The following is a 26,832-nucleotide window of genomic DNA, read 5'->3' as shown; positions in this document are numbered from 1 at the left end:
CAAAGCATCTTTTTATTGGATATGTATATGTTTTCTTGTATGTAGAGGAGAATAATTGCTGTACCCTGAAAGGAATAGTCTGAGCTGTGTGTTTCACAGCACTGAGGTTAACTCTGAAGACATTAACTTAGAATGACCTTGCTTTTGTTTGTGACTCACCCTGAAGGTTATTTTCCTGTAGGTTTGTTCTGAGTGATTAAGATAGGTTTGCTCATCTGTAAGTGCTGTTCTACGTATATATATTACCTTAACCAAGGAAAGCTCCCACACCTTCCCTTGTTTATGCATATATATGTGACATAGACTGAAAGTTAAATGTCACAGTCCTTATTTACAAGTTAACATGTGAATATAACCTACTTTTAAGCTTTCTTCTCATTTTCTCAGCTGCCAGCTTACCCTTCAGTACAGCTGCTACTTACATAATATGGAACAAATGGAGATGAGGAGGTTACGGCCCTCTTAGCTGCTCTCGTAAACCCCTATCTGCTGCAAATTTTACAGGTTATCCACCTGCTTCTCAACTGTCCTCTTCAGTCACATAGTAACATTTCCTTCCACAAGCAGATAATACCCATATAGGAAATCATACGTAATATTTCAGTAGCTGAGTGAAAGAGAGATGGGGGCAGTACATTAAAAGCTGGTTCTCAACCACTCCCTGATTTTCAAACTAGCCACAATTACATGTTAAAACAGCCTGGGAGCTGTTTCAGCAGGCAACAGGCTCCCTGGAGAACCGTCTCTGAGCGTAGCCAGAATACAGTTTGCTCTGGTCGCGCTTCCTCCAGCCTGCCTGTTCCAACATGCCTCTGCAAAAGGGGTTTCAGAGGGAGCAGCGTGCGAGCTGGTGCGACTGCCTCGTGTCTGCTTCAGACTCCCTTATTTCCTTTTCACTCCTTGAGGGTTATAAAGGGAACTTGGAGTGAGGCACAGAACCTATGCTTCAATCTCAGAAGCTATTAAGATGTTCACGTAGTAGTAAAAGGTTAAGGAATGCAAGAGAGCCATGAAGCATGTTTGTTTTCTTCAAGTAATCCCAAATACATGAGCTATGGAGGGTTTGTTTTTTCACGCTATTGCAGACTATACATCTTTATTTTTCAGTAAGAGCAAAATGCAATGAGTGAAGTCCCTGAATCTGTACTATGTAACAAATATGCAAAGATAATGATTTTTGAAAAGTAAAGAAAAATTATATCATAAATGAACACATAACCTTATCCTGCCTAGAGGTGGCTTCCAAGACATCAGACATTTTGTAAACCAGAGAACGGATCCAGACCATGTAAAATTGGGACGGTCCTGTCTTTTTCCTGTCTGCTAATTTTTCCATTATGAGAGTGTCCAAAACTCTCTGCAATAAAGGATTACTGTCTATGGGTTCAGAAAGGCATATTTTCACAGCATGGTTTTTTTTTCTGACAGGTAACCCCAGCAGTCACACAAATTGTTCCGTAAAATGTGTTGTCCCTGATCTTGAAAACTGATTCTTGAGACCAAATGTTTATTCCTTTTTAGCTCTAGTGCTCACAGTGGCCCAGAATGTAGATCAGTGGTTTAGCTGGCCTCCTGCTCATTCATGATGCTGTAAGCAAGTGAAACCCAGTTTGTATTAGTGTTTAGCTAAACGGGTATATCTATTTACCCCTTTGCCACTAACTCACTATATAAGTGTCAGCTCTTCCTCCCCTTCCCCTTATTCAAATTTACCTTGATCACCTGTGATATGAGTATAGTAATGAAATTTAGGCAATGAATACGTACAGAAAATCCTGGAAGCCTTGCTGAACTAAGATTACAGCATGAATTCTGAGTTTAGAGATGAGATTTCAGTTTTTTAATTTTTCTGGCTGAAAAAAAGTATGGAACACTCCCCATGCTTTTCTAGTCTGGACAGCGATAAAGAAATGGATATGGTCCCCAACAGAAATCTGCACTGATATTACCCTGATGCAGTGTTGGCAGCTCTAAGACAGTTCCTTCGTGCATAGTCTTACCCTGGGGCTTCTTTACACTGCAAAATGTGCTGGGCCAAGAACTGGGAAAATAGAAAAAGATGGCTTTAAATTTCCCCACACTTAAAATTATAGATAGTATTTATTTATATACTAAAAATGTATGCAACTTCTGTGTTTCACTTTGTTCACATACTCGGGTTATTCTCCAAAGTTGTGACAAAACTGTTTTTGTTAATGAAAGCTACGTTTCTTAACTAATCATCAGGTTCCAGGAACTAGGCCTTTCCAGAAAACAAGCATGCGGCAAGTCCATGACACTAGTAGCAATCAGTAGTCTGGGCATTTTGGTTTTAGAGTAACTAGTTGCTGAGAATTTTTGTGTTGGTTTTAGAGGTGCTGAGCAACTATTTGCTCAAATGAAACTGGGATCATCTACAGGGGCTCAACATCTCTGTACTTCAGGCATCTCAATTTAGGCAGCCAAAAACTGGGTCAGGGCAATGTTCCAAAATTTTAGTGGTGAGCCTCCAAAATTCAAGACACTCGGGGAATGCATGTTGGGGAATAGTATGAGAATGTTTAAAGAAGGGGGGGAAAAAGGTTATTTTATTTTGTGCCCAATATTGATATTTCAAATGTTGGTATTGTCAATATGGAATAAAAAATACTATTTATTTAAATCTCTGCGAAAGCCAAGCCAGTTGCCTCCGAGCTTCAGACACTGTCTGAACCTATAGGTTCATAACTTGCCGCAAGGCAATTTGTACGGTTGGCTGTTTCAAATCCGCAGGCATGGAAAAGCATTTGGATCGCCGGCTTTCGAGGAGTCTCCCTAGCGGGCTGTGCTGGAACCGGGAGCGGGGGAATGCGGACTGGCAAGAACCTGCACGTCTGGGAGCGGGTGAGCAGCCCCGGAGGCTTCCCAACCTCAGGTTCACCATCGGCCCGTCTGGGAGGCTGCGGAGGCGCGAGGGAGCTGGGAAGCCTGCCTCAGCTTCCAGCCTCAAAATTTGGGAGCTAAGGCCCCAAAGCTTTTTCTCTCTGGTTCTTGGCCGGCTGTGAAGCAGCTGGGGTTGAGGAAACCTAAAGGAAGGAGGTGCTGGTGGCTCTGAGCTCCTTGCCCCTCGCCGGGCTGTCCATGCATCCTGCTCACGCTGTGCCGGGGTGGTATCCCAAGGGCTGGAGTGCTTTAGGAACGATGGCTTTTATTTTTATGGTCTTTAGGGCCTTTCAGCACGAAGGGGAGGATGCTGGAGATGGGAGAGCGTGAAAGCCCACTTTGTCCAGCGATGACAAGCCGAGGAACTGGAAAGTTACCTGGAACCCGTCCTGCCTTAGTCAAAACTCAACCATCTCTACAAAACACGGAGAACTGAACAAACTGCCGTTCTCTGACAAAAATGTTCCGTCTGCGAATTTCTGACCAGGGCTGGTAGTAAACAGCTCAGGAGCGTAATGTGTGCCTGATACAGGGCAAAAACTAATCGGGTACCAGGCCCTCGGGGTGGGAGGATGAGGGAATGGAATAGTAAATTAAAGGGGTCGAAACAAAAAACTGCAGATCGTTGTCTCGGCCTGGCTGCTTTGACCAAGTTACCAGCAGCGATCGCCGTGTGGAAACACACCTTTTTCGCAGAGAAAAACAGCCGGCGGCCGGGGCCTCATCGCTCCCGGCGCCATCCCTTCCCCTCGCCCGGCAGCACTTCGTCACTCGGGTCTGTTTATCTGTGCTGCCCTCCTTTCGGGGGGATTTCACTCGTTCTCCGGCGAGTTTTTGGGCGCTTCTTCCTCCCCGCACCCCGGCGGGGCTCCCCGTGGGGGGGGGACGGGGGGAGCGGCCGCGCGGCGCTGAGGGGAGGCGGCGGCGGCGCTGAGGGGAGCTTCCCGCCTCGCCGGGCGCGGGAAGGCCGCGAGCGCGCGGCCGCTGTGGGGGGGGGGGGGGGTCGCCCCCCTTCCCGCTCGGGAAGAAAGAAAATGAAAGGAGGGGGAAAAAAAAAAAAGAAAATAAAGATCAGCGCGGCGGCGGCGCCGGGAGCGTGTGCGGCGCTGGGGCTGCCGCCGCCGGGGGGGCGGAGGCGGCGGGGAGGGGGAGCGGAGTTCCCGGCGGGCGGGCCGCCCTCCCCTCCTCCCTCCCCCGGCGGCGTGAGGGAGCGTGTTTGGGAGGGAAGGAGGGGGTGGAAGCCGGGCTGGGGCGGCCAGCAGGCGATTTGCATGAAAGGCAGACTGGGAATGAGCCGGAGTGGGCGCCGCTGCGCGCACGCAGAGCGGGGCAGCAGGGGGAGGAGGGAGCCGGAGCCGCCGCCGCCGCCGCCGCCGCCGCCGCCGCCGGGGAAGCGCGGCGAACTCCGGGCAAAGTTTGGTGCCGAGGCCCCGAGGCGCTGAGGCACCGCGGGCCGTTGCGGCGCAGCGCAGCGGCGGGCCAGCGCCGCCCGGGGCCGGGCCTGGGGGTGCCCGCGGGGCGGCAGCGGCGGGGCCGGGGCGGCCGGGCCGCGGCGGGCCGGGCCGGGCCGGGCCGGGCCGGGCAGCATGTCCTCCATCCTGCCGTTCACTCCTCCCATCGTCAAGCGGCTGCTGGGCTGGAAGAAAGGGGAGCAGAACGGGCAGGAGGAGAAATGGTGCGAGAAGGCGGTGAAGAGCCTGGTGAAGAAGCTGAAGAAGACGGGGCAGCTGGACGAGCTGGAGAAGGCGATCACCACGCAGAACATCAACACCAAGTGCATCACCATCCCCAGGTCGGTGCGGCGGCGGCGCCGGGGCCGGGGCCGGGGCCGGCTCGGGGGGCGCCGGCGGCCGCTGGGTGCCGGCTGCCGCCGGGGGGCCGCGCCGAGGGGCGGCTGGCTCCGCTCCCCGGCCCTGCCCTGCCGCTATATATAGTTATAAAAACTGGCTGCAGAGTTGAATTACCGTCTAGTAACGAGAGAGGGGGAAAGTCGGAGGGGGACGCGGGGGGGGGGGGAATGTCTCCAGCCGAGTCGCGAGGGCAGAAAAGCCCCAGCGCTGGCAGCTCCCCGCGTTGCCCCACGCGTGTCGTGGGTGCTCGTGGCTCAGAAGCGGCAGCGTGTCCTCCGGGACCGCCACACCGAGGGTTTTTCTTTTTCTTTTTTTGTTTTGTTTTGTTTTTTTCAATCAGGAAAATGGTTTTGTTTGGGTTGCCTGCCTGGTCCCTCCGAGCTGGCCCGCTCCCGCTCCGAGGACGTGATTTCGGGCACTGCTGCGCGTTTGTTTTCCAGTTGCTTGCCCAAAAAAAAAATCGCCTGAGGATGGATATAACAAGCTTTTTTTCATTTTTAACACAGGTTTTGTTTTTAGCCTCGATGCCGAGGTCAGTCCGTAATATGCATCCTTACGCTATGTAAAGTATCGCATCTGAGGAAAAGATTTCAAGTTACTCTGAAATAAGCAGCCCCAGGCAGCGCTTTCCTGCTGCGGATTTGCTGCTTTCTGTGAGCTCAGCCCGATGACTGCCGCTCTGTTACCGAGACTCGTTTAGGGGAGTGTTTTTTCTGTTTTTTTAAACAAAGGCCAAAGTTCATCCCAAATATTTGAATGCTGCGTGATTGTGTGCCTCTATGTGAGACGATATCTGTGTGCGTGTGTGTATTCATGCCTCTCTCTCGCCCAAACAAATGTATGCTTTCTTGGTTGTCAGAATGATTTAATATGCGGTAGCTAATACAAAGCAGCATCTGTTGCATGAAAAAGTGAAGCGAGTAGCTCAGAAACGTGGATGTTTGGAACTCCTGATTTTTTTTTTCCCCCAACAATTATAGTTTTAAAGCAAAAATGAAGTCTCCTTATCTTTTTGGTACTCGGTGACCACGCTTAAGACTTCGGCCAGGAATCCAGATCGAGGACTCTGCCTTTGTTAGAGTTATTCTGGCTCCTTGTAGTTGAAGCAGAGCTCAGAACCTGCAAAGCTACCACCTGGTACAAATGCCCTTAACCTCTGCTTTGAGGTTCTTGGTAGGCAGTGTGCTTTCTTCCTAGGCAATGCCCTGTTTAAATCACGTCCCTGAAATATTTGCCTTTTCAAAGAAAAGAGAAGACTGGAGAAGTCCTGCAGTTGAAACGACTTGTGTATTGTGCTTTGGGTTGCAGTAAAGCGTCGCTGCTGCTGACCTGTTGGGGAGCAGAGCGTGAGGCCCCCGGATGTTTACTTTCCTAGGAACAAGGTGTTCTAGCATAAGGGAGGCAGGTTTTGATATTTTATGATTCAAAGGAAGCAGAGAGACAGGTGGAGTAGGAAGCTTTAATTTAGAGAAGCAATTTTAAAGCTTGAAAATGAGTAAGAGCACAAGCAGATGTCACTAGTCATAAATATTATCACCTCCAGAGGTTGTTCTGGCTATTGTCCACCGTGCAGAAGTGAATGCCGCTTTCTCCCAGGCGTTGTTCCGTTAAAGGAAATCAGTATAAAAACTAAAACCTCTCATGTTCGCTTATGACACAGAGCCTAAACCTTCAGATCTTAGTCTTTGGTACTGGGGAAGTGTCAGCATATTTTGACGGTAGTTCCTTGTGCCTTGGTACTAGTTTTTTAACATGACGCTTCATATGTACTTTTACTGTTATTTTATAAAGATATTACAGAGCTCCTTAAAACAGTAGTTAAGTTAGTCTGTTCTGGACCCCTGCAGCAACGTAGTATGAGGTCAAAGTCTAGGTAACTGGGACTGGGGACTGGAGTGGAAATGCGAAACAGCTGGTCTCGAAGCCCATGGCAGAGCTGTGATCGTCACCAGGCCTTGTGACTTCAAGTGCCGTGTCTTCTCCGCTGGACTGCACTGTCTGTCCTAACACATTTGTGAATCTGATCATCATGTCACTTGAAATTAGTGTTTGCAAGACAATTTTAGTATAGTTCTCGTATTTTCTTTTAATAATTCTGCATATGTTGTTTTGCTATTTAGACAAATAAGTACATTGAGGGGACAAAAGGGAAAAACCATCACTGAGGATTAGATCATGTTGTGCGTTGTCTGTAATACATCAGTAGACTGAATTGCAGTGGAGCTATGCCAGGGATGACTCTGGCCCAGCAAGAGTAGGGTTAGTCCAAACTTAGCTATTGTATCCGTGAGACGAAGCAAGGTTTCAGATATAAAAGTGTTTGAGCTTTTCAGAAACATTGCTCTTGGGAATAAGGGCTACACAGCAAATGAGCTGGAACTTCGCATTCCTGCAGTGACCGAGTGGGGTTGAGTGTGTTACTTTCCAAGTGCTCCGTCTGTAAGATAACGTGACCGACAGACAGTCAGGCCCCAGGTTTTCTGTTCAAACAACCTACGGCAGCCAGCAAAAGGCTGGGGAGACCTTGAGAGATTGCAGCGTGACGCTCTGCTGCTGGCAGGAATTTTCCTTCTCATTGATTCTGGTGGAGCAGGAAGTCATTTCGACCTGGAAAACCAGCCGGTCTCAGACCACCCTGTTGTTGCCTGGGCCTGAGAGGAGGGCTTATTTAGAGGACCTTCCCTTCTCCTCTTGGGCCCTGCTGTCAAAGTCCATCTTTCTCCGAAAGGGAACTTCCCACAGTATGGAGAGGAATCTCCAAGTGAACTCTCACTTGAGATCGAGGGAGGTGAAGTGTGGTCTGTTCTTCTGGACCAGTCCTTTCGCTACACAGAAATCCATGGACAGCGAGTCATTTAGTAGGTCGGAGAAAATTTTATGTGCCTTTTGCCTGTGCATAGAAAGGAGGTTTGGGCATTAGTAAGCACAAGGAAGTCTCTGCCTTTGAACCTGCATGCCCTGAGCTGGTAGGCTTTGGTGCTGTGAGCTGACCTAGTCAGTTTAGTAACCCGTGTCTTATGGCACTAATACATTTTTTCATACTACGCTGAGTGATACAGTTGAAAACACACATTCTTTTTGTCCATCCATTAACATATATCCTTTCTAGTAGCTGCACTGATCCTGAAAGCCCAGGTTTCCGGATGGGTGTTTTTATCACCTTTCAAAGAAGCCGGGGGACTGTGTGCCGTTAGCATGTACCCCAGCACAGCCGGGTGTTCAGTTATAGGGCCTCTCTGCTTTGCTCTGCAAGCAGGCCTAAATTGCCGATGGCTACCGGTTGCTATCAGATTTTTTTAATTTTTGATGGCTGTATTTGCTCCTGAGACCATGAAGTATGGTGAGTGTGGCATCCGATGGCAGCAAAGTCTACGGCTAACGTTACTGCCTACCTGCAGAAAATGAATGCATCCCTGTGGACTTCATCCTTGGGAGAAAGTTGATAACATTCTTACTGATCTGGAGTGAGGCTATATTGTGCACCTGATAAGGTGTCAATATTTTGTCCCGGAAGTAAGATGTTTTAGGCTGATCTGTTATATATGTTATATAACATATATAGCGGTCTGAACTGTAGAAGTCAGAGGCATGTGGTGAGCATTTACTAATTTCTGGAAGCTGTGCACTATATATAGTCTTGCTGATATGGGAGAAGATAGCACATGCTTTGTTTCAAGAGCCTTGGTGGTACTACGCATATTAAGATGTAAATCTCATGACATTTAGTAGCGTATTTTCATGTGCATACTTTTCATTTAACCTATTACTGTATTTCTTTTTTTTTTTTTTTTTTTTTTAATCACCAGTGGTTTTCGGGGAGCCGAGATACTTCTGTGTAAGGAATAACGTTTTAAGTGGTGGGGGGTTTTTTCTTTAATTAAGAAAATAGTTTTGAAGAGTGGTGGGTGTTATTTCTTGTGGAACTCATCTGATGAGAATAGATTGTACCAGCTGAAATGGAAACATGGCACACCTGCTTTTTGAGGGAAGCTGAGCAAGGTGTCCATTATATGGTCTATGCTTTGGTGGGGAAAGCCAGGGCTAATGCAGAAGTGACTTTAGGAAGATCTTAGGTGTGAGCGCAGCTTCTGTTGCGTTGATCACTGACCATGCAGTCTTTACAGGAATTGACTGTGTTCTTAGGATCCTTTTAATACCAAGAAAATACAAAAACTACAAATAGCAGAGGCAGTCTGCAAGATGGTAAAATACGTGTTTCTTTCGAGACTAGTAACCCTCTGGTTTCAGTAGCAAAATCAAAGAGCCAGTCATAGTTTTGTGTGTCCACACACCAATTTGTATGGGTTTACGCCAATTTTAAACTGTCTCGTTTTCAATTTAGCTTGTCCCTATAATGGAGAAGCCTCAATGTTGCTTAGACTCGCTTAAGTGTGTCTGCACTTAAGGTTAGATTGGTCTAAGAGTGGTACAGAGAAGATGATTACAGTATAGTCCCTGCACGCAGATGTAGCCTAGCTGCCATTATACTTGTTAGCTCGCTGTTGCTGGTAACTTTACTGCTGCAAAGCTGCATGTGCTAACCTATGTACTGACCTGGCTTTATGGGCAGGGTTTTATAGCCCTGTCTTAACCTTTGTGCTGCCACAACTGTGCTGCTAGCCGTACCCACGCGAGCCGGTTTAGCAGGGTGGGCAGAGCTTTACAGATCTGTTCGTAACTAGCTTTTGTGGCATTAATGTGACTTTGCAGATCAGGTCCAAAGATGGAAATATGCTAATTAAAGGGACACAGGGCTCTCGTCACGGACATTTTCTGCCTGCAGTCCCACTTGTCCATCAGTACCTTTCTCTCCTTCCTCCTTGTCTCCTCCCAGAGGGTCCGATCCCGTCTCAGGACAGTGCCGCATCCTGCTTGGAGGATCCGCAGCCCCTCTGCCCTCCCTCGCCTGCGCCTTACGTCTGCCTGGGCAATAGCGTGCGTAGCTGATTTCTAGCCCACGCGATGCAGTTTCTTAAAACAAAACTCGGCCATTAAATTAACCCAGATAATGTTGATGCAACAGTGTAGGGAGCGACAACTCATCCAGTTACCTTGGCAGAGACGAAGGAGCTGGGAGAAAGAGGGTTCAGGGCAGCAAGCGTTGTCCCGAGCTGCCGAGCAGAGCGGCCTCCTTGGCTCCAAGCCGGTGCTTGGCTCAAGGCAGGAGCGTGTCTGACCCAGCCCGTGGTGGGCCGTCCTCACAAATTTGTAATGTCTCTCTCAGCAGGCAGTGCTTGTCAAAAACTTGCCAATATTATTTGAGGGGGGAGAGTGACTTTTTTTTTTTTTTTTTTTTTTTGCCTCTTTTTCTCTGGGAAATATGGGCCAGATCATATTTCACACTAAAACCCGTGGTTAAACTCCTCTTGACTTGAAAGACAGCAGGGTTATGTTCATAGAGGGCATGGGTGGGCTAAGGAAAAAAAGGTATTTTATCATTTTTTGAGATGTTTTCAAATATTCATATCTCTGCTTTTTTCCCTTCTGCTCTTTTTCAAGAGACTAAAATATTTAAAATAGCTTCTGAAAGGACTCATAAGATTCCCATTATATTGTGTAGTTAAGTGTTGAATTTTTGTGAAATTAAGTGCTTAAAATGGATGCTTAACTTTTGTAGCGTTAGGAAAAGACCCTGAACATTGCAGTCATTTAAATATAATGAGAAATAAATACCAAAAATTGATGAAATTGGGAAATACACACTGTACAGGATTATCACATCAGGGATCCAATTAAATTGAACTCTTCTAATAAATATTGGTTTAATAATGTGAACTTGTGATCACTATATTATTGCAGCAGAAATAAAATTAACAAGATTTAATGGACTGAGCAGCCATTAATTTTCACTTGTTAATTTATTAGGAGCTTCTAATGCTGTTAGATGCACAATAATGCCATTATCCTGCATGAAGTACTTTATGAAATAAATAGGGCCAAACAGTGCTTGAATTAAATTGAAATCAGATTTTTTTCCCCTAAAGTATCTTTTTCTGGATTTTTTTTTTTAAAGTTTTCCTCTGTTGAGTGCAATTAAATTTTCGGGGCTGGGAAGTAGCACTCTCTTTCAGCAAGGCTTATGGATGGTCCCAATTAACTTTTATCCTTGTCTGCCTTGATGTGCTCTGTAAAAAGCTCGTTCCAGTCCAAGGCTGGTTGTGTGGGTTGGCGGTGGAGAGAGCAGACCGGAGCGAGGGGAATAAAGGCCGGCAGAGGTTCTCGTCCAGACGCTCCCGTTCTGGCAGGCCGACTCCTCCAGGCTTAGCAAAGCTTTGCTAATTACGTTTTGTTACGTGTGACTTGAGCCCCAACATAAAGACACGGAAGTTGTTAATAACCTTAATAACCGGGCTCTCCTACTTGTCAGTGGTAGCACAGCTTTCTCTGTGACTGAAGAAACAATAATGTGTCAATTGTCGCAGTTAATACTGTTTTTAAAGATGTTTTGAAGTCCTTTAGGCCTGATCCCCATTTACTCGCACATCCCTTTACCGTCACTGTCAGAAAGGTGGGACTCGCCCTTAGGCGAACAGGAAAGGTTGATGCTAATGGTACTGTGGCTCTGCAGAAAGAGAAGGAAAAGGCAGAGTATCCGTCTTGGAGCTTAATCCTCCAGAAATGTAGGTCACAATTGTGAGCATGAATAAATCACTTATGCATGGTAGGAGATAACCCTTATAAACAAACAACAAAAAAGTGCCTGCAGACAGGCCCAGACAGGTGGGAAATAGTCACATCCTGCTTTGTAGAGGAACCTGCAGAAATTGTGTGAGCTCCGGGATAGGATATTTTCTTTGTCAACTAAGCAGCAGAATTTAGTTATTTCTGGTTTCCAAACTTGTGTGTGGTGCAGATAGACTTCAGGCAGCTCAAAATGAGTGGGACAGGAAATCTGTGGGATTGTGTGCCTCCAGCAAGTGCCCTAAATATTGAACCATCCATCCTTCCTCTCTGGTGGAGAGTCTCCGCATGAACAGGCATTACTCAGCGTGAGCCGTGGTTGCTGATACTGGCCTTATTTAGATCAAGAGCACATTTTCAAAGCAGCAGACGTCAGTGAGTAGGAGCCGCGCTGGGGAAAGGACACCAGGAAGCACAGGGAGGAAATGGCGGTTGTTCCCTGTGCGCTTGCTTCTCTAACCTGCTTAATTTAGAATCATGTTATTCCGTGAGGAATCCACTCGGTCTCGCTTTTAAACCATCAGCAGCTGACACTGAGGTGAGAGAGATGATAAAATTATAAATCTCATTGGTGGGCCTCAGAAAAGAACATGCTGCTTAAAAATGCAGCAAAATCTACCTACCTGCTAGAAATGTAACTTGTGCAAGTCCCGGAGAGGGGAAGAGATGATCCTGATAACTTTCATCTGTCGCTAGAAGCATCTTTACAGTCCGCTTGGTGTTCAGCACTGAGGTTATGAGGGCAAACAAGCTGCGTGTTTCATGTAGCCCTGTGATGTGACCGGGGTCTGCGCGCACATGCCGTGCGGCCCGTCTGCCGGGGGCCCTCAGGAAGGACAGGGCTGAAATATAGGTCAAGCATCCTTGGCTGACTTTGTAATTTGTAGTTACCTAATCTGAAAACTTCATTAAACTTTTGCCTACAAATTGCATCACAGGAAAAATTGGATATGACTTTTGAATTGGTGACTTTCATTAACCATAACACAACCTTTCTAAAAAGGGAAGTCAGAAGAGAAATTTCCTCCTTTGTGGTGAAGCTGCAGCCGGTAGTAGTTGAATGATGGATGCTGATACTGACTCTTTTTCTCTTTTATTGTGAAAACAAATTTGTCCTTCCTGTTCTAGTTTTTCTATATAAAAGAAAAAACTCACTTATTCTGATTCACTTAACAGATGTAAAACAGTTAATATTCACAAAAAAACTCGGCATAGTACAGGCAGCTGTGGAACATGAGACTGCTTGTTTGTTTTTGCATTGAATGTGCAACTGTTGTTATTGCTTTATCTACTTAACAGCTAGAGAGTACTTTTTCCAAAATTTCCTTTTCCTCTGTAACTGGATTTTAAGTGTTTCTGTGTGGGAAGACAAAGACCCAGCTACAAGCACCTTTAATTTTTTTGTACTCAGAAAGACCAGATGTGGTTTTTTTCATAGAGATACAAAGTCTGTGGTTTCTACACATGTGGAACTGTACAGAAAGGTCCTTTTCTTCTTTTATTTGTTGAACAAATTGTTGTTCCCCTTGACTCAGATGCATAGGCAATTTGCAGCACACAAATGACGGTGTCTAAAAAAATTATATAGTGTTTAAAAAGTACTCTCTGCCTAACAAAAGGCTGATAAGCAGCTGGAGGCTTAGTCTTTTCCCACTCATTTTTTGCATTGATTTAATTACATGGATTGCAGTAAATTTACTTCTGACTTGCATGCAAGTGCAAAAAGGTTCAGGCTGGCACAAGTAAGCAGTGAACTGCACATGGAGGTTAGAGGTGTTTGTAGGTTGAACATTATCAAGTTTTCTCTTTCAAATCCAGGGCTCTTGGGCTTTTTTTGCAGGTCCTGGAGCCTGCCCAGCAGACCCCGTGAGACCAAAGGGCTCCAGGCGGGGTAGCCTGCGTGGCTACAGCACGGTACGTTCCCGTGAAGCCTGGACACCTCAGTGCTGGGCTGGAAATCTGGCAGGAAGCCGGGCAGGTTTTAGCTGGAAGTTTGTTGAAAAGGGTACTTTTCTGCAAAGCGTTTCATTTTCAGAGGAATTCTCGCTCTTGTTTCACTGAGGGTTTTCTGACGAGCACCAGTGTGGCTTGGCAGAGGTCCTCCTCATTTTGTAGCTTGATGCCCCTGACGGTGGCTTTGGCATTGGCAGTAGCTCCTGATCCTGTGCCTGTGCAGAGGGCGGTGTTTGGCTCTTATCACAGTGCAGTGGGTTTTCCCCCCCTTCACCATTTTTAACCAGCTCGCATACTGATAATGTGTTTCTCCCTAAGCACCCTTCCCACGTCCACCCTTCCCATGTCCCCTGCTACACAGCCGCACAAATGCAGGAAGGAGTGAGGGTTTCCTCTTCCACGATGAAGCTCACCCACAATTACAGACCTTGAATTCACAGGAGCACAAGGCCAGCTAATAACATCTCTCCTTTCTTCCTTCCCCCATGGTCAGCAGCCTTTTGGAAGAAAGGCCTGCAGCAGTTGTAGACATTGGTCTGGGACGTGCAAGCTAAACCCTGTGAATTCTGGAGACCCCAGATTAGTTCCCTTGTAAGAGTTTCGTGGCCTTGGAGTGGTGGAAGTTGCATACGTTCGGCTGGTCTTTCTCAACATCTGCTTCTTGGGCCTAAACTGCGTAAGAACCGCTTACCTGGCTTACTGAACATAAGCTTCACTGTAAGTTGAATCACTGCAAGCTGAATCTTCAGGCTCCCCTTTTTGGCCTCTTTCTTTTCAAAATTGTGGGGCTCTTTATGGCCAACAGGGTCTTTGCAGAAGAAAACTGTTAAAGCAGTGGAAAGTGCAAACAAGCTGTTTTGAAATGATTGCATTAAAAACAAGCTTTGCAAAATGACTAGATGTAAATTTTTTTTAAAAAAAGTAGATAATCACAGTATGATTAGCAAAGGTAACGTTACTTCGTAGCTGATCTTTGTCTCCAGTAAAAGTCTGCTGGCAGTGTGCAAACTGTTTTGAGCTTTGCTCTAAATTAGATGCCATAAATAACTTGTGTGTAGGTAGACGGCTGATCACTAAAGCTTTTTCCCAAATCTAGTTTTGTTTGTTTGGTAGAACTATAGGCTGCAAGTTTGTGTATAGGGTTGCAGTCACATCTTTGCTTTTTCCAATAATAATTGAGTTAAGAGAGGTTTGTGTTGTGGATTATTGCCTAATGAATGTACACTGTGGTTAGGGAAGACTGAACACATCAGGTTTTGTTCCACACCTCAGTGTAACATTGAGCTAAGTAGTTAGAGCGAGGTACAGATGGGTTAAATATCTAGCAAATATAGTACAAAGATGTCAGAGAATTTAATACAGTGGTAAAAGCTCTCTCAGTCTTGAGAAGGACTCCTTTGAAAAACCCAGTAACTTGCTGCTTAGGAAGCTTTCTGCTGCTGTTCATTGTCCCTTTCATACTAAGGAAGCTGTCATAAATATTTTCTGGAAACTTTCTTTGAAAATATGTAGGTGCTACGTCAGGGAGAGTGTTAGAATTCCATAGATGTTTAGTGGTAAACCTTAACTGGCTTTGCATAATATTTATCTATTCATCTCTGTGCTGGTACCTCCCCTGCACATGGAATATTTTGACTGGTTGATACACATCATACCACAGTGGTCTGCTACTGAGCTTAAGTTTAAAGTCTGTTAGCACAAGTCCAGGAGAAACACCATACATGTAGCCTCACGTTTTCATTTAAGGTAATATTATATAACTGTATGTAAGTGTAATGCCATCCAAATACAAAATATTGAAGGCGTGTATGTTTGTCAAGTGAGTGTACTGTTGACCCACAACAACATGGGTTGGAAATAATTAACATTTCTGTACCTATAGCCCTGTCTTTTACTGCACGTTTTGGCAGCTGCTGAGAGTGCTGGGCAGTCACAAACATCTATTTGCTTTAAAACTCCTTTGCATCTGAAGGCTTCCGGTGCACTGTTCCCAAAGAGACGACTGAAAACTAATAGCTGGCCATCTGGCTGGAAACAACATTATTAATTAAGTTTTCTCTTTCTTTTAAATCGTTTACAAGCTTGAAATAAATGTTCTTTCCAAATGTATTGAAGCAAGCTGAATTTGAATTCTTGCTGTGGCAAGCAATATATTTAATATCTCTCTTCTCTAAAATTAAAGACCAAGAAATAATGCTTTAGATCATGGCTGTTTAGATTTGTTGAGAGCAAAACAACCTCGTGATCAGTCTTATGTGTTATAAATGGTTATTGGATATGAAAGACAACAGTTAAGCTCAGGTGCAGTTAGCTACTCTCCTTAAAAAAAGAAATTTACTGTCTAATATTTATTGACTCCTTTTAGAGACCTTTTCAAAATGGCTTTTCAGGCCCACGCCCTGGTGAAGGGGGAGCATTTGCATCCTCTAATTTCATACCACAGATCTCAAAGTCCTTTACAGCAGAGGGATTTTTATGCCATTTTGCCGATGGAGATGCTGAAGCCCTGAGGACGTGATGGAGGTGCCTGAGGTGCTGGCGGCAGAGGTAGGGCAGCCCCTCTCTTGCTGGTGGGAACCTTGTGTCCCCGCTGGCATCGTCCTTCTGGGAATAAGCCAACAAGATCCTTTAGAGAGCTGCTGCTCCAAGGGCCTGTGGAAGAGGCATTTGTGGCCTCGTAGATGGTTGTGTCTACCAAAGCACCACGTGGGAATTGGCAGCTCCTGGGACACCCTTAGGAGAGCGAGAAGCAGTGTTCTGCACGTGGTTGCTTGTGAGAGCGTTTTGGGGTAAGAGCATGTTTCGGCAACCCTGCCACAGCTGAGGAAGCCTGGAAGCTTGGCTGGCCAGTTTGGCTTGCAAGAGGACAGCACTGTCTGTCCTTGGTACGTGGAAACTCGGGATTGAGGAGGTGTCGCCTAGAGCTTGAGGCAAACCGGTTTGCTGGACTGTCAAATGGACGAGGAGCAGCGGTTCCCTCTCTAGCCTAATCCATCCGTTACGAGGGCTTTCCTTTGCCACCGAGCGTAGTCTTAGCTCTATCCAAATAGCTTAAAACATCTGATCCTGAGCAGGGAAAGTGACTGAGAGGCTTGTAGACAGCTCTACCTCCAGCAACTTCCGAAGGGATGAGGAAGGCTCAGCTCACAGGTGGATGCAGCAGGGCAGAGAGCTCTTGTTCGAAAACAACGGGAAGAGCAGGTAACAAGCAAGACCAGCCATGACCTTCTACAAATGTATTGCTGAGGTGGTTTTTAAAACACTTGTGATGCTGTCTTTTTAGGGCTGTGGGTTTTGGTTTGTTAAAGTGTGGCTTCATAGAGATCTCTATACCAGGAAAGCATGAAAGTGCTGAAGACCTACCTTCTTGGATGCTTGAGAAATGGTGTTTTGTTTAATATTTCAAGTATTTGCTTATTTTCCAGGCTTAGGATGAGTAGAGTTCCTTACTGTCTAGAACTTCTTTAACTTGAAGGTACCCTAGCAGTTTTTATTGATCTTTCTGACATCCATAAGAACAAGCATGAATTCAAACTTACCTGTACTTACTAAAGTTGTGGGTCATTGCATCTGGAGAATATGTATCTTAGGTTATCAGAAGAACTGTCCTGCCATTTAGATACCTGGGATGATGTATAACACAAAGTGAGCAGCAATGCCCCTAAACAGTGTTCTGGCTTCAAAAAATACTTTCATGTAAACATCCCCTCAGTTTTTTTCTGTAGTTCTCAGTTTTGTGTTAATGGTGTCTGTGCTGTGAAATACTGCTGTGCCAGACACGAGTGAACCCATATAAGCAAGTCAAGGCCTTGGAAATTGTGGTTTGAAATTGAATTTTGTAAGTTACTGCTTTGCATGCCAGGCTCTGCTGGTTTGAAAGCGCTGTCAAGATAGCTGCTTCTGAACGGGAATAAAAATAGACATTTGAGTGCTCTGATTTTAGAGAGAGAAAAAAAAAAAGCATTTATTGGGTTATGATTGGCTGGTGACTTTGAAGCTGGAGACAGTTTTATATTACAGAGCTTCTCACTCTGCTTATTCTCTCAGTTCCTTTTCTTCCCCCCCCCCCCCCCTTTTTTTTTCTTTTCTTGTTTTCTATTTTTAGGATGGCATTTTAGAGGCTCTGCTGTACTGGCAGGCCAGCTATTCCAGAAGAAAAAGAAGAAAGGTGGGAGGTAGAGCTAACGGGCACTGCTCTTGTGTTATTAATGCAGATTTTGAGTGCGCACATCCCAAGTTGGTATGTTCCCAGTTTATCTGATAGCAGATGAAAGATCTGCTTGCACTTGAAGCCGTTGAATACATGCGTTTTGACAGCGTTTATGCACTTCAGTAGAGCAGGGGAAAAGTAGGAAGTTGAGGACTGGGGCAAGGTCGTTAGAAGTCTTAGGACAATTCTTTATGTATTAGATGTTAACATGTGTCCCCTAGAAGTAGCTGAAATGCTTCAGGGAGAAAGTGGAATTTCAGTTAAGCCTTCTTAAGGAAAGAGTTAGTTAGTTTTTGAAAGTATTGCGACTTCATAAAAAAAATCTTAATGCTCTTTTAACATTTGAACAAAATATGAAATATCCTTGTTTACAATATACATATGCATATACAGATGAAATCATGGGATATTGTTTTTCCAGTCAGCTCTAGTGCTGGTGGGGTGTTAGAGTCGCTTCAAGGGCGTAGTGCCAGGAAGAGGGATTTCCACCTGGGCTGAGTCATTGGTGCTCCTGGACGTGAAATTCCCCATCCCTCCTAACGAAGGGACCACGATGCTGCTTGGCTCTGCTGCAGCTGTTGCATGAGATGCAGCTGAGCACCTGGACGCCTTGTTAATTTACGGCTTTATGGTCTGTGCCATTCTGACTTGCATTTTCCTGTGTGCAAGGGGGGATTTTTGGTTTATTTTTTGTTTGGTTTAGGGGTTGGGGAGATTTTTTTGGTTAAATACTATTTTTCTTCCTTGTGCTGTGTCTCAGAGTCTTAAACATCAGGGAAAGTTAAAGACTTGGAGGGTGAGGAAATGAAAGAAAATGGGTTTTGGTGTGAAAGCAAAAGGTGTTACCTAATGTGACAATATGTGAAATAATCAGACATAGGTGTTCTTGTTTTTGAAGTCTGATTAGGTTTTTATATTTGTTCAGTAAGTCAGATGTTTTTCATCCTCTTTGTCACTTTTGTGCTTGTAGAGCAGCTCTGCGTCTGCATCACTGGCTGAGGGAAGAGCTGGGGAAGCCTGCGAGACTCTGTCACGCTTCTGCTTTAGAATCACATCTTGATTTTATCAATCGTGTTGTATTTCATCCTCAGCTGCGGTTTGCAGTTGCTGTGCTACTTGTAACTGTGAAGAATAGGGTTTTTTAGGTTCATTTGAGGATTGAATGCTGTCAAAAGCTAGCTGAAAGCTGGTCCAGCGTAACTGCGTATATAATGTACTCTTAAATCATTGAAGACTTATTTTTAGAAGACAAGGATTATTTCAAAACACAGGCCATAACTTTCCTAACAGTGATTCAGTAACTTTTTCTTGTCGGTTAAAAATCCCATCTCACATCGAGCTGGATCCTGCGCCAGCACGCGGGATTTTGTTGTGGTGTTTTGTTGTGCTTGCAGCAGTGAGGTTGTTGCTCCAAGGTCCTTATCCTCTTTAGAACAGCACAAACATGTCTTTTTGGCTCACGAAAGCTGATACACAGTTAATTTTGTTGGCTCTCTTGGGGACGGAGGCTGGCTTCCTAATCTGAAGTCAGCAACCAGTTGGGAATACAGCGTACAGGCCTGCTCCTCAGCTAGCTCTTCTCTGGTCTTGTTTTCTGGTGTTCCCCCCGGCGCAGAAGGAGGAGGAGTAAGCAAGTGGAGTGCTTAAAATTGATGCTTGCTCGTATCGACCACGGTAGTTTTCAGGGTTTCAGCAAGAGGTGAATACGGAAACTGTGTCTGTGTGCGTTCTGCAGCAGTCTACACGGGTGAAATTTCTAATGGAGTATTTTCTTTGGAAACTTTAGGAGCATTTTTCACCGGTTGAAAAGAGCGTGGATGCATCCAGTTGGCCAGCGGCTGCATCCCGGCCAGCTTGTTGTAATAACCTGCGTTGCCTTGGTGAAAGTTGTGCTAGCGATAACCTCCAATTTTATTTGTCGATAACTTTTGTCTTACACTTTAACCCCAAATATTTTCTTAATATACCAGCAAATGGCAAAGCAAATTTAGACAGGGTAGACATCTCGGGCTGTGCTTCTGTCTCTCATTAACGTTGCCTGGAAGCCAAGTTCATTTTAATAGAAATGATAACTCCAAATTATCCCATTTTAACGTGCTTTTGTGTTGCCAGTCGTATCACTACATGTGATGATAAGGATACATCAGTAACATAATTTTATGTTTACAATTTCCCTTTCTCCAAGTATACTTCTTGTTACCTTACTAACTGCTGTAGGAATATCGTGCACTGGGGAAACTGCTTGGCTTTGAGGAATGTGACTGCGGAAAAGCGTTGTGTTTTCTCGCGTCCTGCGCAGGGGCTGGTAGTTCCCAGTCACTGTCGCTACCCGGGGAATGTTTGGTACAATTTTGTGGCTTTAATAGCAAAGAGGCACCTGGTGATTCCTTGGTGGACAGGGGTCTAACCACGTGCAAAACCTTTACAGTTGGCCATTTGGTAACTATCCTTGACAAGGTGCCTCTTAAGTGCCTAGCGCTGACGATGCAGACTCCCTCGCACCTTTTGATGTCCCCTTCAAAGGGACGACTGAATGAGGTACTGTTGTGTAAGGGGAGTAGCCTGTTAGTGGCCATATCCTCTAATGAAGAAATGGAGCTTTTGAGCTATCTGCAGTCTAGCACTTTTCGTGAGGGCTGAAAGCATTTGGCATGCTGGAAAAGATGTTAGGGGAGAGCAAAACGTGGACACACAGCAGCCGGGGTGTTGCCTGACCCTGCGAGGACGTGGTGGTCATCCCCGCAGCGCGGGAGTCCACCTGTGACCTTCGTGCAACAAATACATGAGCTGCCCCGAACGTATTTTTCCATATTCTTCACTGAGTCCAACTCCTTGCAATTTGAGCATTTGTTAACATACAGATAAGGTAATTGTACAAGAGGCAACATCACCTGGCAGTTGCCTAATCAGCTACCTAGATATGCTTGATAATGCAGCTGCGTGGGATTATAACTTTATGGGGCTCTTTTATTCACTGAAAATTAGCTAGATTGCCACTGTGCATTTTGTCAGAGACAAGAATATCTCAAAATCCAGACTCGTAACTTTCGTTGACAGAAATTGTAGCTACGGAATGAAAATGTTTGTTTGTTTATTTTCAGTTGCTTCCTAAGCACCCTGTTTAACTTTAACGTTGCTAGCATCAGGCGGTGGTGTTCAAGTGCACCTCGCTTTAATCAACATGGTGTTACTTTCTCTGTCTTTCTGCAGTCGTTGAAGCTCTTCACGAGATCGTTTCAGCTAAACCCGTTCGGCCTCTGGCATCTTCGTCTCTTCCTCTCCGCTGTGCTGGCAGTGTTTAGTGATAGATGAACACCCAATAAAGTGGTGTTATCTCTAAATTGAAAATGAGTAGAAAGCCTGCTGTGGAAGCTATGGGGTTTGCTCATCGTTACTGATTAATTTTGTCCTATTTGCAGTAACTTTCAGTGCAATAATTGGCAAGGTGAGGGTCTTTGGAGGACTTTGTCACTGTTTTTACTACTTGCAAACTATTTGGACTTTGACTGTTCAAACTGAGTTGAACAGCTTGTGATATTTGCCTGATGGGGGGAGAGAAACTTGTCCATTTATTCTGTTGGAAAGGCAGAGGGGGAGAAGAGCCTTGTCTTGCACCCTGGAGGGACACGATGCAAGAACCAGGCTCAGGTTTCTGGGGCAGAGGCCGTGGAGTTTTCTAGTCTTTTGTCTGTGCTACTTTGCTTTCTGTCATGTCTTGGCGTGTGATGAATAGCAGTATGCTGCGAGACATGAAATCTGGAAGTGTTTATTACAACATGTGTGTGAACCGTAGTCATCACCAGAGCTTATTTTCTCACGGACTGGCCTGGTGGCTGCCCGGGGGAAGGAGCTTGCAGCATCTCTGCAGTGAGGTTTTGGGGACGGTGGTATTTGTTTCCCAGCCTCCCTGCGCATAGCGATCACTGTCCGCTCTGCACTCAGCACCTGCCCCTAATTTCCATTGCTTACAGAGGCCACTGCCTACCATATAAACCCTTAGCCGGGTGAATATAGTGACTTAGCTTTTATCTGCTTTTGTGGTGTTTCCTAGCCCTTGCCTGTAAAAGCCAAGTAAAGCGGTTGTTGCGATAGGACTAAAACAAGCATAAAGTTTGGTGAGGTTTTTCCTTCCTTCCCTTCGTGGTTTATTTTTGTCTTTATTTTTGATATGGGGGGAGGGCTGTGAGTGGGGAGGACTCATCTCTAAGCATGCTTGGACACTCAAATTGTCTCGGGGGGTGCTCTTTTCTCCCCCCCCCCCTTCTTCTCCCTTAAGATTTACTTTCTTTAAGTTGCGATTTCCATGACCTCACTCTTGCAGCGAGCTTCCCATGGTCAGACTTGTGTCCGTGTGGGAAGCCCTTTCACCCCGCAGATGCCTGCGATGAGTAATAGCAGTCCCACCGCGTTCGCACGTGCTTGCAGACAGACATGTTCGGAAGAGCCCTGCCAGGCTCAGCCTCCTAAAAGTCAGTGGAACTAATCGCACGTCTAAGCCGAACTGTGTTATTTCTTCCCTAAAATCTGCAGCTGCTCGTGCGTGGCTGTGGCATTGCCCGCGGTGCCTGTCAGATGCATGTATTTCTGAGGGAGCTGCTTAGCCTGCAGCGATGTTGGTGTAATTATATTTTTGACATTTCGTAGTAGATGTGTTTAACAGTGTGGTTGCTACTATTTTGGACTCTAACAGTATTTTGGAGGAGATTGTTTGTGATGTGATTTAAGCTTGCAGTGACTGCAGTCTGCTTACTAAATATATATTTAATATTTTCCCTGGGTTTTTAAAGAAAATGGAACATCTCGTAGTGTAGTTAAGTGGAATAAGTGGAACTTATTTCTAAAAAACCACATCTCTGCTGGCAGGCGAATATAAAACAGAAAACGAGCATTCTGGGATTGGGTAAGGGTGTAGTTTCATGTTACACCTCTGTTGTGCTCTAATGGTAGATTATCATTAAAAGGCCTAGGACTGTGTTCTTTCCGTGACTGCATGAGTCTGCACTTGCTTCGTGCAGGGTTTACTGGGCTTCGCAGAGTTTCTTTGCATCTTTATGGCAACAAGATCACCTAGTCTGATACCGCCTAAGTCAAGCTCTTGTAAATCACACTTGTGGGCAGAGTTTTCACCTCCGTGTTGAAATTAGTAACTTGTCATGGTACGAGCATATCTTCCAGAAATGCATCCTGTCTTCGTTTGAAGGTGCCAAGGCAGATTCCACTACATCCTCAAGTTTTTCCAACAGCTAGTAGTCTCCTCACTTATTTAAAAAAAAAAAAAAAGAAAGTGCACTGTATTTCAGCTGCAATTGGTCTAATGCCAGCTTACAGCCTTGGTTCATTAGACCTTTCTTAGTTAGGCTGGAGTCAGTATTCATTCCCTGCCCACCCCAATAAATGTATTCTTGCACTGCTGTGATTCAATCATCACTCAGTCACTGTCTTAAAAAAAAAAAAAAAAAAAAAAAAAAGAAAGAAAAAAAAGATTTTTTTTTTTTTAAAGATATTTTTCTTTAGCCCTAGAATATCTCTGTGGTCTGTTCTTACTAGGCTGTACACAGCCAAATGCCTTACCAGTCTGTATGCTAAGTCTAGAAAGTTACCTTTTATCAACTGAATTTCTTCTCTAATAAAAGAATAAAACTAAATTTGAGAAGGCTGTAAAATGAGATTGCCTAAAGGCCTGTTCTTCTCCTTTAAGTCTGCTGCGGTCTTTTTTTGCGCTGGAGGTAAGATTTACCCTGGACCTGCCCCTGGAAGCCTCCCTGCCCTCAAGATGATGATAAATCTTGCCCCATGCCTCTTTTTGTCCCCGGGTAGCTTGCGCAGTCCTTCAGAGCAGCTTTCTGAAGGCCAGTTTTCCCCGCAAGGACAGGTTTTGGGTCTGCTGGCTCCAAGAGGGTAAAGGTGCTTGAGTAGCATAATATACTGCTGACTTGGTCTGAATGCAAGTCTGTGGTTTGCCTCATGATCCGCGAGGGATGGGAGGGAACGTGTTGGAGCACGGCCGTCCCCACGGCCCGACGCTTCTGCCCCGGTGGAAACAAAACTTCACGAATCCCTGGGCCGAGCCGGGGGGGGGGGTGGGTGGGGGGGGGAGGCAGCCTGCCACGGGCCTGGCGTCTGACTCGAGGGGGCTGATTTCTTTCCACCTGGAGAAGCCCTGTGATTATTTCTAGTACTTCTGATTCTGCTTAGTTTTGAATAGTGTGAACTATGGTATGAAAGGGGGCAACTTGGCTAGGGAGGTATCTCAGATGGCCTCATCTTAAAAAGAAAAAAAAAAGGAAAAAAAAGGAAAAAAGAAAGAAAAAAGAAAGAGAAAATCCCCCGTACGGGTGGCCTGTGCTGGAGCAGAGCAGTGCAGGTGGTGAACCTAGGCCCACCAGCATCAGTGAGGCAAGTCAGAGTTTGAGTTTGCGTCTCACTTCAATAATTTTGTGAAAAAAGAGAAAGTTAAGATCTAAACTCTTTCCAATCTACATTTGTTTTAATTTAAGATGTTAGTAAGATTTTACAGTTTCAGGAAGAGTGTGGGAAAAGCGTATAGTAAGAATACTCCAAGTATTTCTTTCATGGGTAAGCTCAGGACAAAATCGCATCATGTTGTTTCAAGCTACGCTTAGCATTTCTGCCCTGAGGAGGAGAATAGGATTACACAGCATCTAAGACTTGCTCGGACAAGTTGTAATGACTGTTAAGTAACTGCTTGGTAGCAGCGTGTGTGCTTTTAACTTAATAAATATACATTGTGGTAATGTTAGAGAAGACCTCAGGATTATAATTATTTGAAATATGCTTCACAAGTGCTTAGCAAAGCAAGCTAGTTTGTAGTCTCAGTCAGGAGCACGCGCTCGAAGGAGACGCAAGGAATTTTCATTTGCCCCATGTGGTTAAAAGCAGCAGAAGACATCTGCCTGGTTTTGGCAGTCAGCTGCTCTGCAAGGGCCGTGCGGTGCCTGTGCAGTGCTCATCGCAGTAAGGCGGAAAGATGTGTTTAAGTACTTGCCCAGACTGGCACTTGTGATGGCAACTGCTCTTCGGGTGTCTTAGGAGTCCCAGGTTGCTAAAGATTAGTCCAGCAGTAGGTCACTAGGCTGGTGGTGCCCCAAGTCTGGTGCACTGAGCTTCCTGCACCTGGGAAATGGGCAGTAATTCCAGGGAATAACCAGGAATATGTGTTCTGCCCAGCCGATGGGCTCGTGCCCTTGCGAAGCTTAGGGACCGGGGCGGGGGGAAGGGGTTGTTTTGCTGTGAGCGAAAGGATGAGGAACTTGGTGTTCACCTGAAGGGTTCTGGGGTCCAGAAGAAGTTGCCTGTGCCTGTTCTTTCTTTAGCTTTCATAAAATCCAAAGGGTCCCTTTCCAGTCTTACCACTTTGGTTAAAGAAAAAGGGTTTTGAGGCACCCTTATCACTTCAGCTGTGCAAAGAAAGCTGATTGCCATTTTGTGGGGCAAATCCTGTGCTTCATTCTTGGTTTTATTCCTGTGCAGAATAAACTTTGTCACTTTATGGGAATTAAAGTAAAGGCTGAGCTTTGGAGGTATGGGGTTCATCACGCTCTGGCAGTCCCGTGGCTGAACTTCAGGCATTATTACTGCAGAGAGAGGATTAGTAAATGTTATGGTGTAAATTTTCCAAGGGTGATTATATTGGAAGCTATCCGTTGTCATGCATGCGTCTACAGAGAAAGCTTAAGGCTGTTGTGTTTCCATTGAGGATTTCTCAGGCAGAAATGCATGTCCCTCCGTAGTGCTATACGTGTGCAGTAAACCTGCAGCTTCTGCAGCGTTAGCCTCACTCGTGGGCTGCCCAGATGTTCCCGCTTTGTGCAAATCGACTCCACAAAAAGCGTAGTAGTTGAGATGCCTCTTGAAAGTGTCAGACTTGCTGCACGCACGTTTGCAGTTCGTTCGTGCGTGTGTAGTGAGCATAGCTGGAGTTTCCAGATCTGCCCCAGCCTGCGGCTTTGCCTGGTCTTCAGTAGGGCTGGAAATCCTGAAGAAACATAGAAAATCTCCAAGCTTCTCTGAACACCTGTTTTTTTGGATGGAGAAGAGATGATGCATCTGGGGAAGCTTGGAAACACGTCAGCTCTAGGAAAACTGTTCAAAATGGCAATGGGATTACCTTCCACTCCATTTCTTCAGCTAGCGTCAATACTTAGGAAGAGTTGCACCCCAGGAGCCAGGCAGTCGCATGCAGGCTGGGGAGAAAGGAGACTGCTTGCATGCCTTTTGGCTTCTTTCTGCTCGCAGTAGTAGCACATACAAATGGTAATTGGTGCCCAACTTCTGCTAAGTGGGCCCTGGAGTGTGCCTCGGTAGTAAGGGGAACTGTCAAGGCCCGTTCCTAGGAATGTGATGTGCGCATAGCCTTCTTTCATTTCTCTGGGGGAATTTTAGGGTGGTCGTGTTTCTGTTCAGGTTTCCTCAGAAGAAATCTTTGCATGTGCACTGTGCAGTACATGTAAAAAAGGAAGAGCTGTTTCCTGAAGCTCTGAACTTGCTGGTGCCCACATGCGGCAGCACTTGCGGTAGCTCCCGTGCTTTGTGGGAGCATAATCCTTGCTATTAATTCTCCGTGCAGCACGTGAGCCCGCTTCCTGCCGGCAGCCTGCTCCCGCAGGGAAAAGATGTGGTTCACAAGCGGTCTGCCATCGCATTCCTGGGCGGCCTTCAGCCAGCTCCCAGCTGCCCGCTTTCCCAGACGCTCCTCAGGCCTAAGCCGGGGACAGGACGCAGACTGGATGAATTGAACAGCAATAGGCCGTTTCCAGCCACCGTCTTTCCTAGAGGAAGTTCGTCCGTGGCTGCGTGAGAGGGCAGGAGGGCCGCTGGGATGGAGGCGGCTGGGCCGCTGGGTGGGCAGCGCAGGGTGGGCAGCGCGGTGTGCGTGTGAGCTTCCTCCTCGAGAAAACGTCCAGGCTCCTCGTGTGCTGCAGTAAAATTTATGAGATACTCGGACGTACAGGGTTTTTTGTTTTCTGCAAGCAGGATCAGCCTGCAAAACATTAGATGTTGATGCCAGAGGTATTTGGATGTGGTTTGCTTTGTTCTTAAACAATAGGCAGCTTTAAAGAAAGAGAAATATTACTTGTGCCCTTATGTCCCATTGTTCCCATTGCGGGTATAATCCAGGCTGCCAAGTTCAGCATTATCATGCTGATTCTGTTGGTAGCGAGTCATGTAGTCGAGCATTTGTCATGCAGTTTGTTAAATCTTTGATCTCTTCACTTC

At 45.8% G+C, this 26,832-nt stretch overlaps 1 protein-coding gene across 2 annotated transcripts in view; it reads left to right on the top strand.

The window, feature by feature from the left end:
- The first annotated feature begins 4,092 nt into the window (after positions 1–4,092).
- SMAD3 (SMAD family member 3) overlaps positions 4,093–26,832 on the top strand; it is a 77,706-nt gene continuing 54,966 nt past the window's right edge. For both annotated transcript variants that reach the window (XR_010390909.1, XM_064517853.1), the window contains exon 1: positions 4,093–4,693. Coding sequence is in view for 1 of the 2 variants with exons in the window: in XM_064517853.1 (XP_064373923.1) it covers positions 4,488–4,693 (206 nt within the window). In the remaining variant the exon portion in view is untranslated. The remainder of the gene's footprint in view (positions 4,694–26,832) is intronic.

Source organism: Dromaius novaehollandiae, chromosome 10 (genome assembly GCF_036370855.1).
Source record: "Dromaius novaehollandiae isolate bDroNov1 chromosome 10, bDroNov1.hap1, whole genome shotgun sequence".
Lineage (NCBI taxonomy): Eukaryota > Metazoa > Chordata > Aves > Casuariiformes > Dromaiidae > Dromaius > Dromaius novaehollandiae.
The sequence above is the reverse complement of the archived record's forward strand: the minus strand, read 5'-3'. Positions and strand labels throughout refer to the sequence as shown.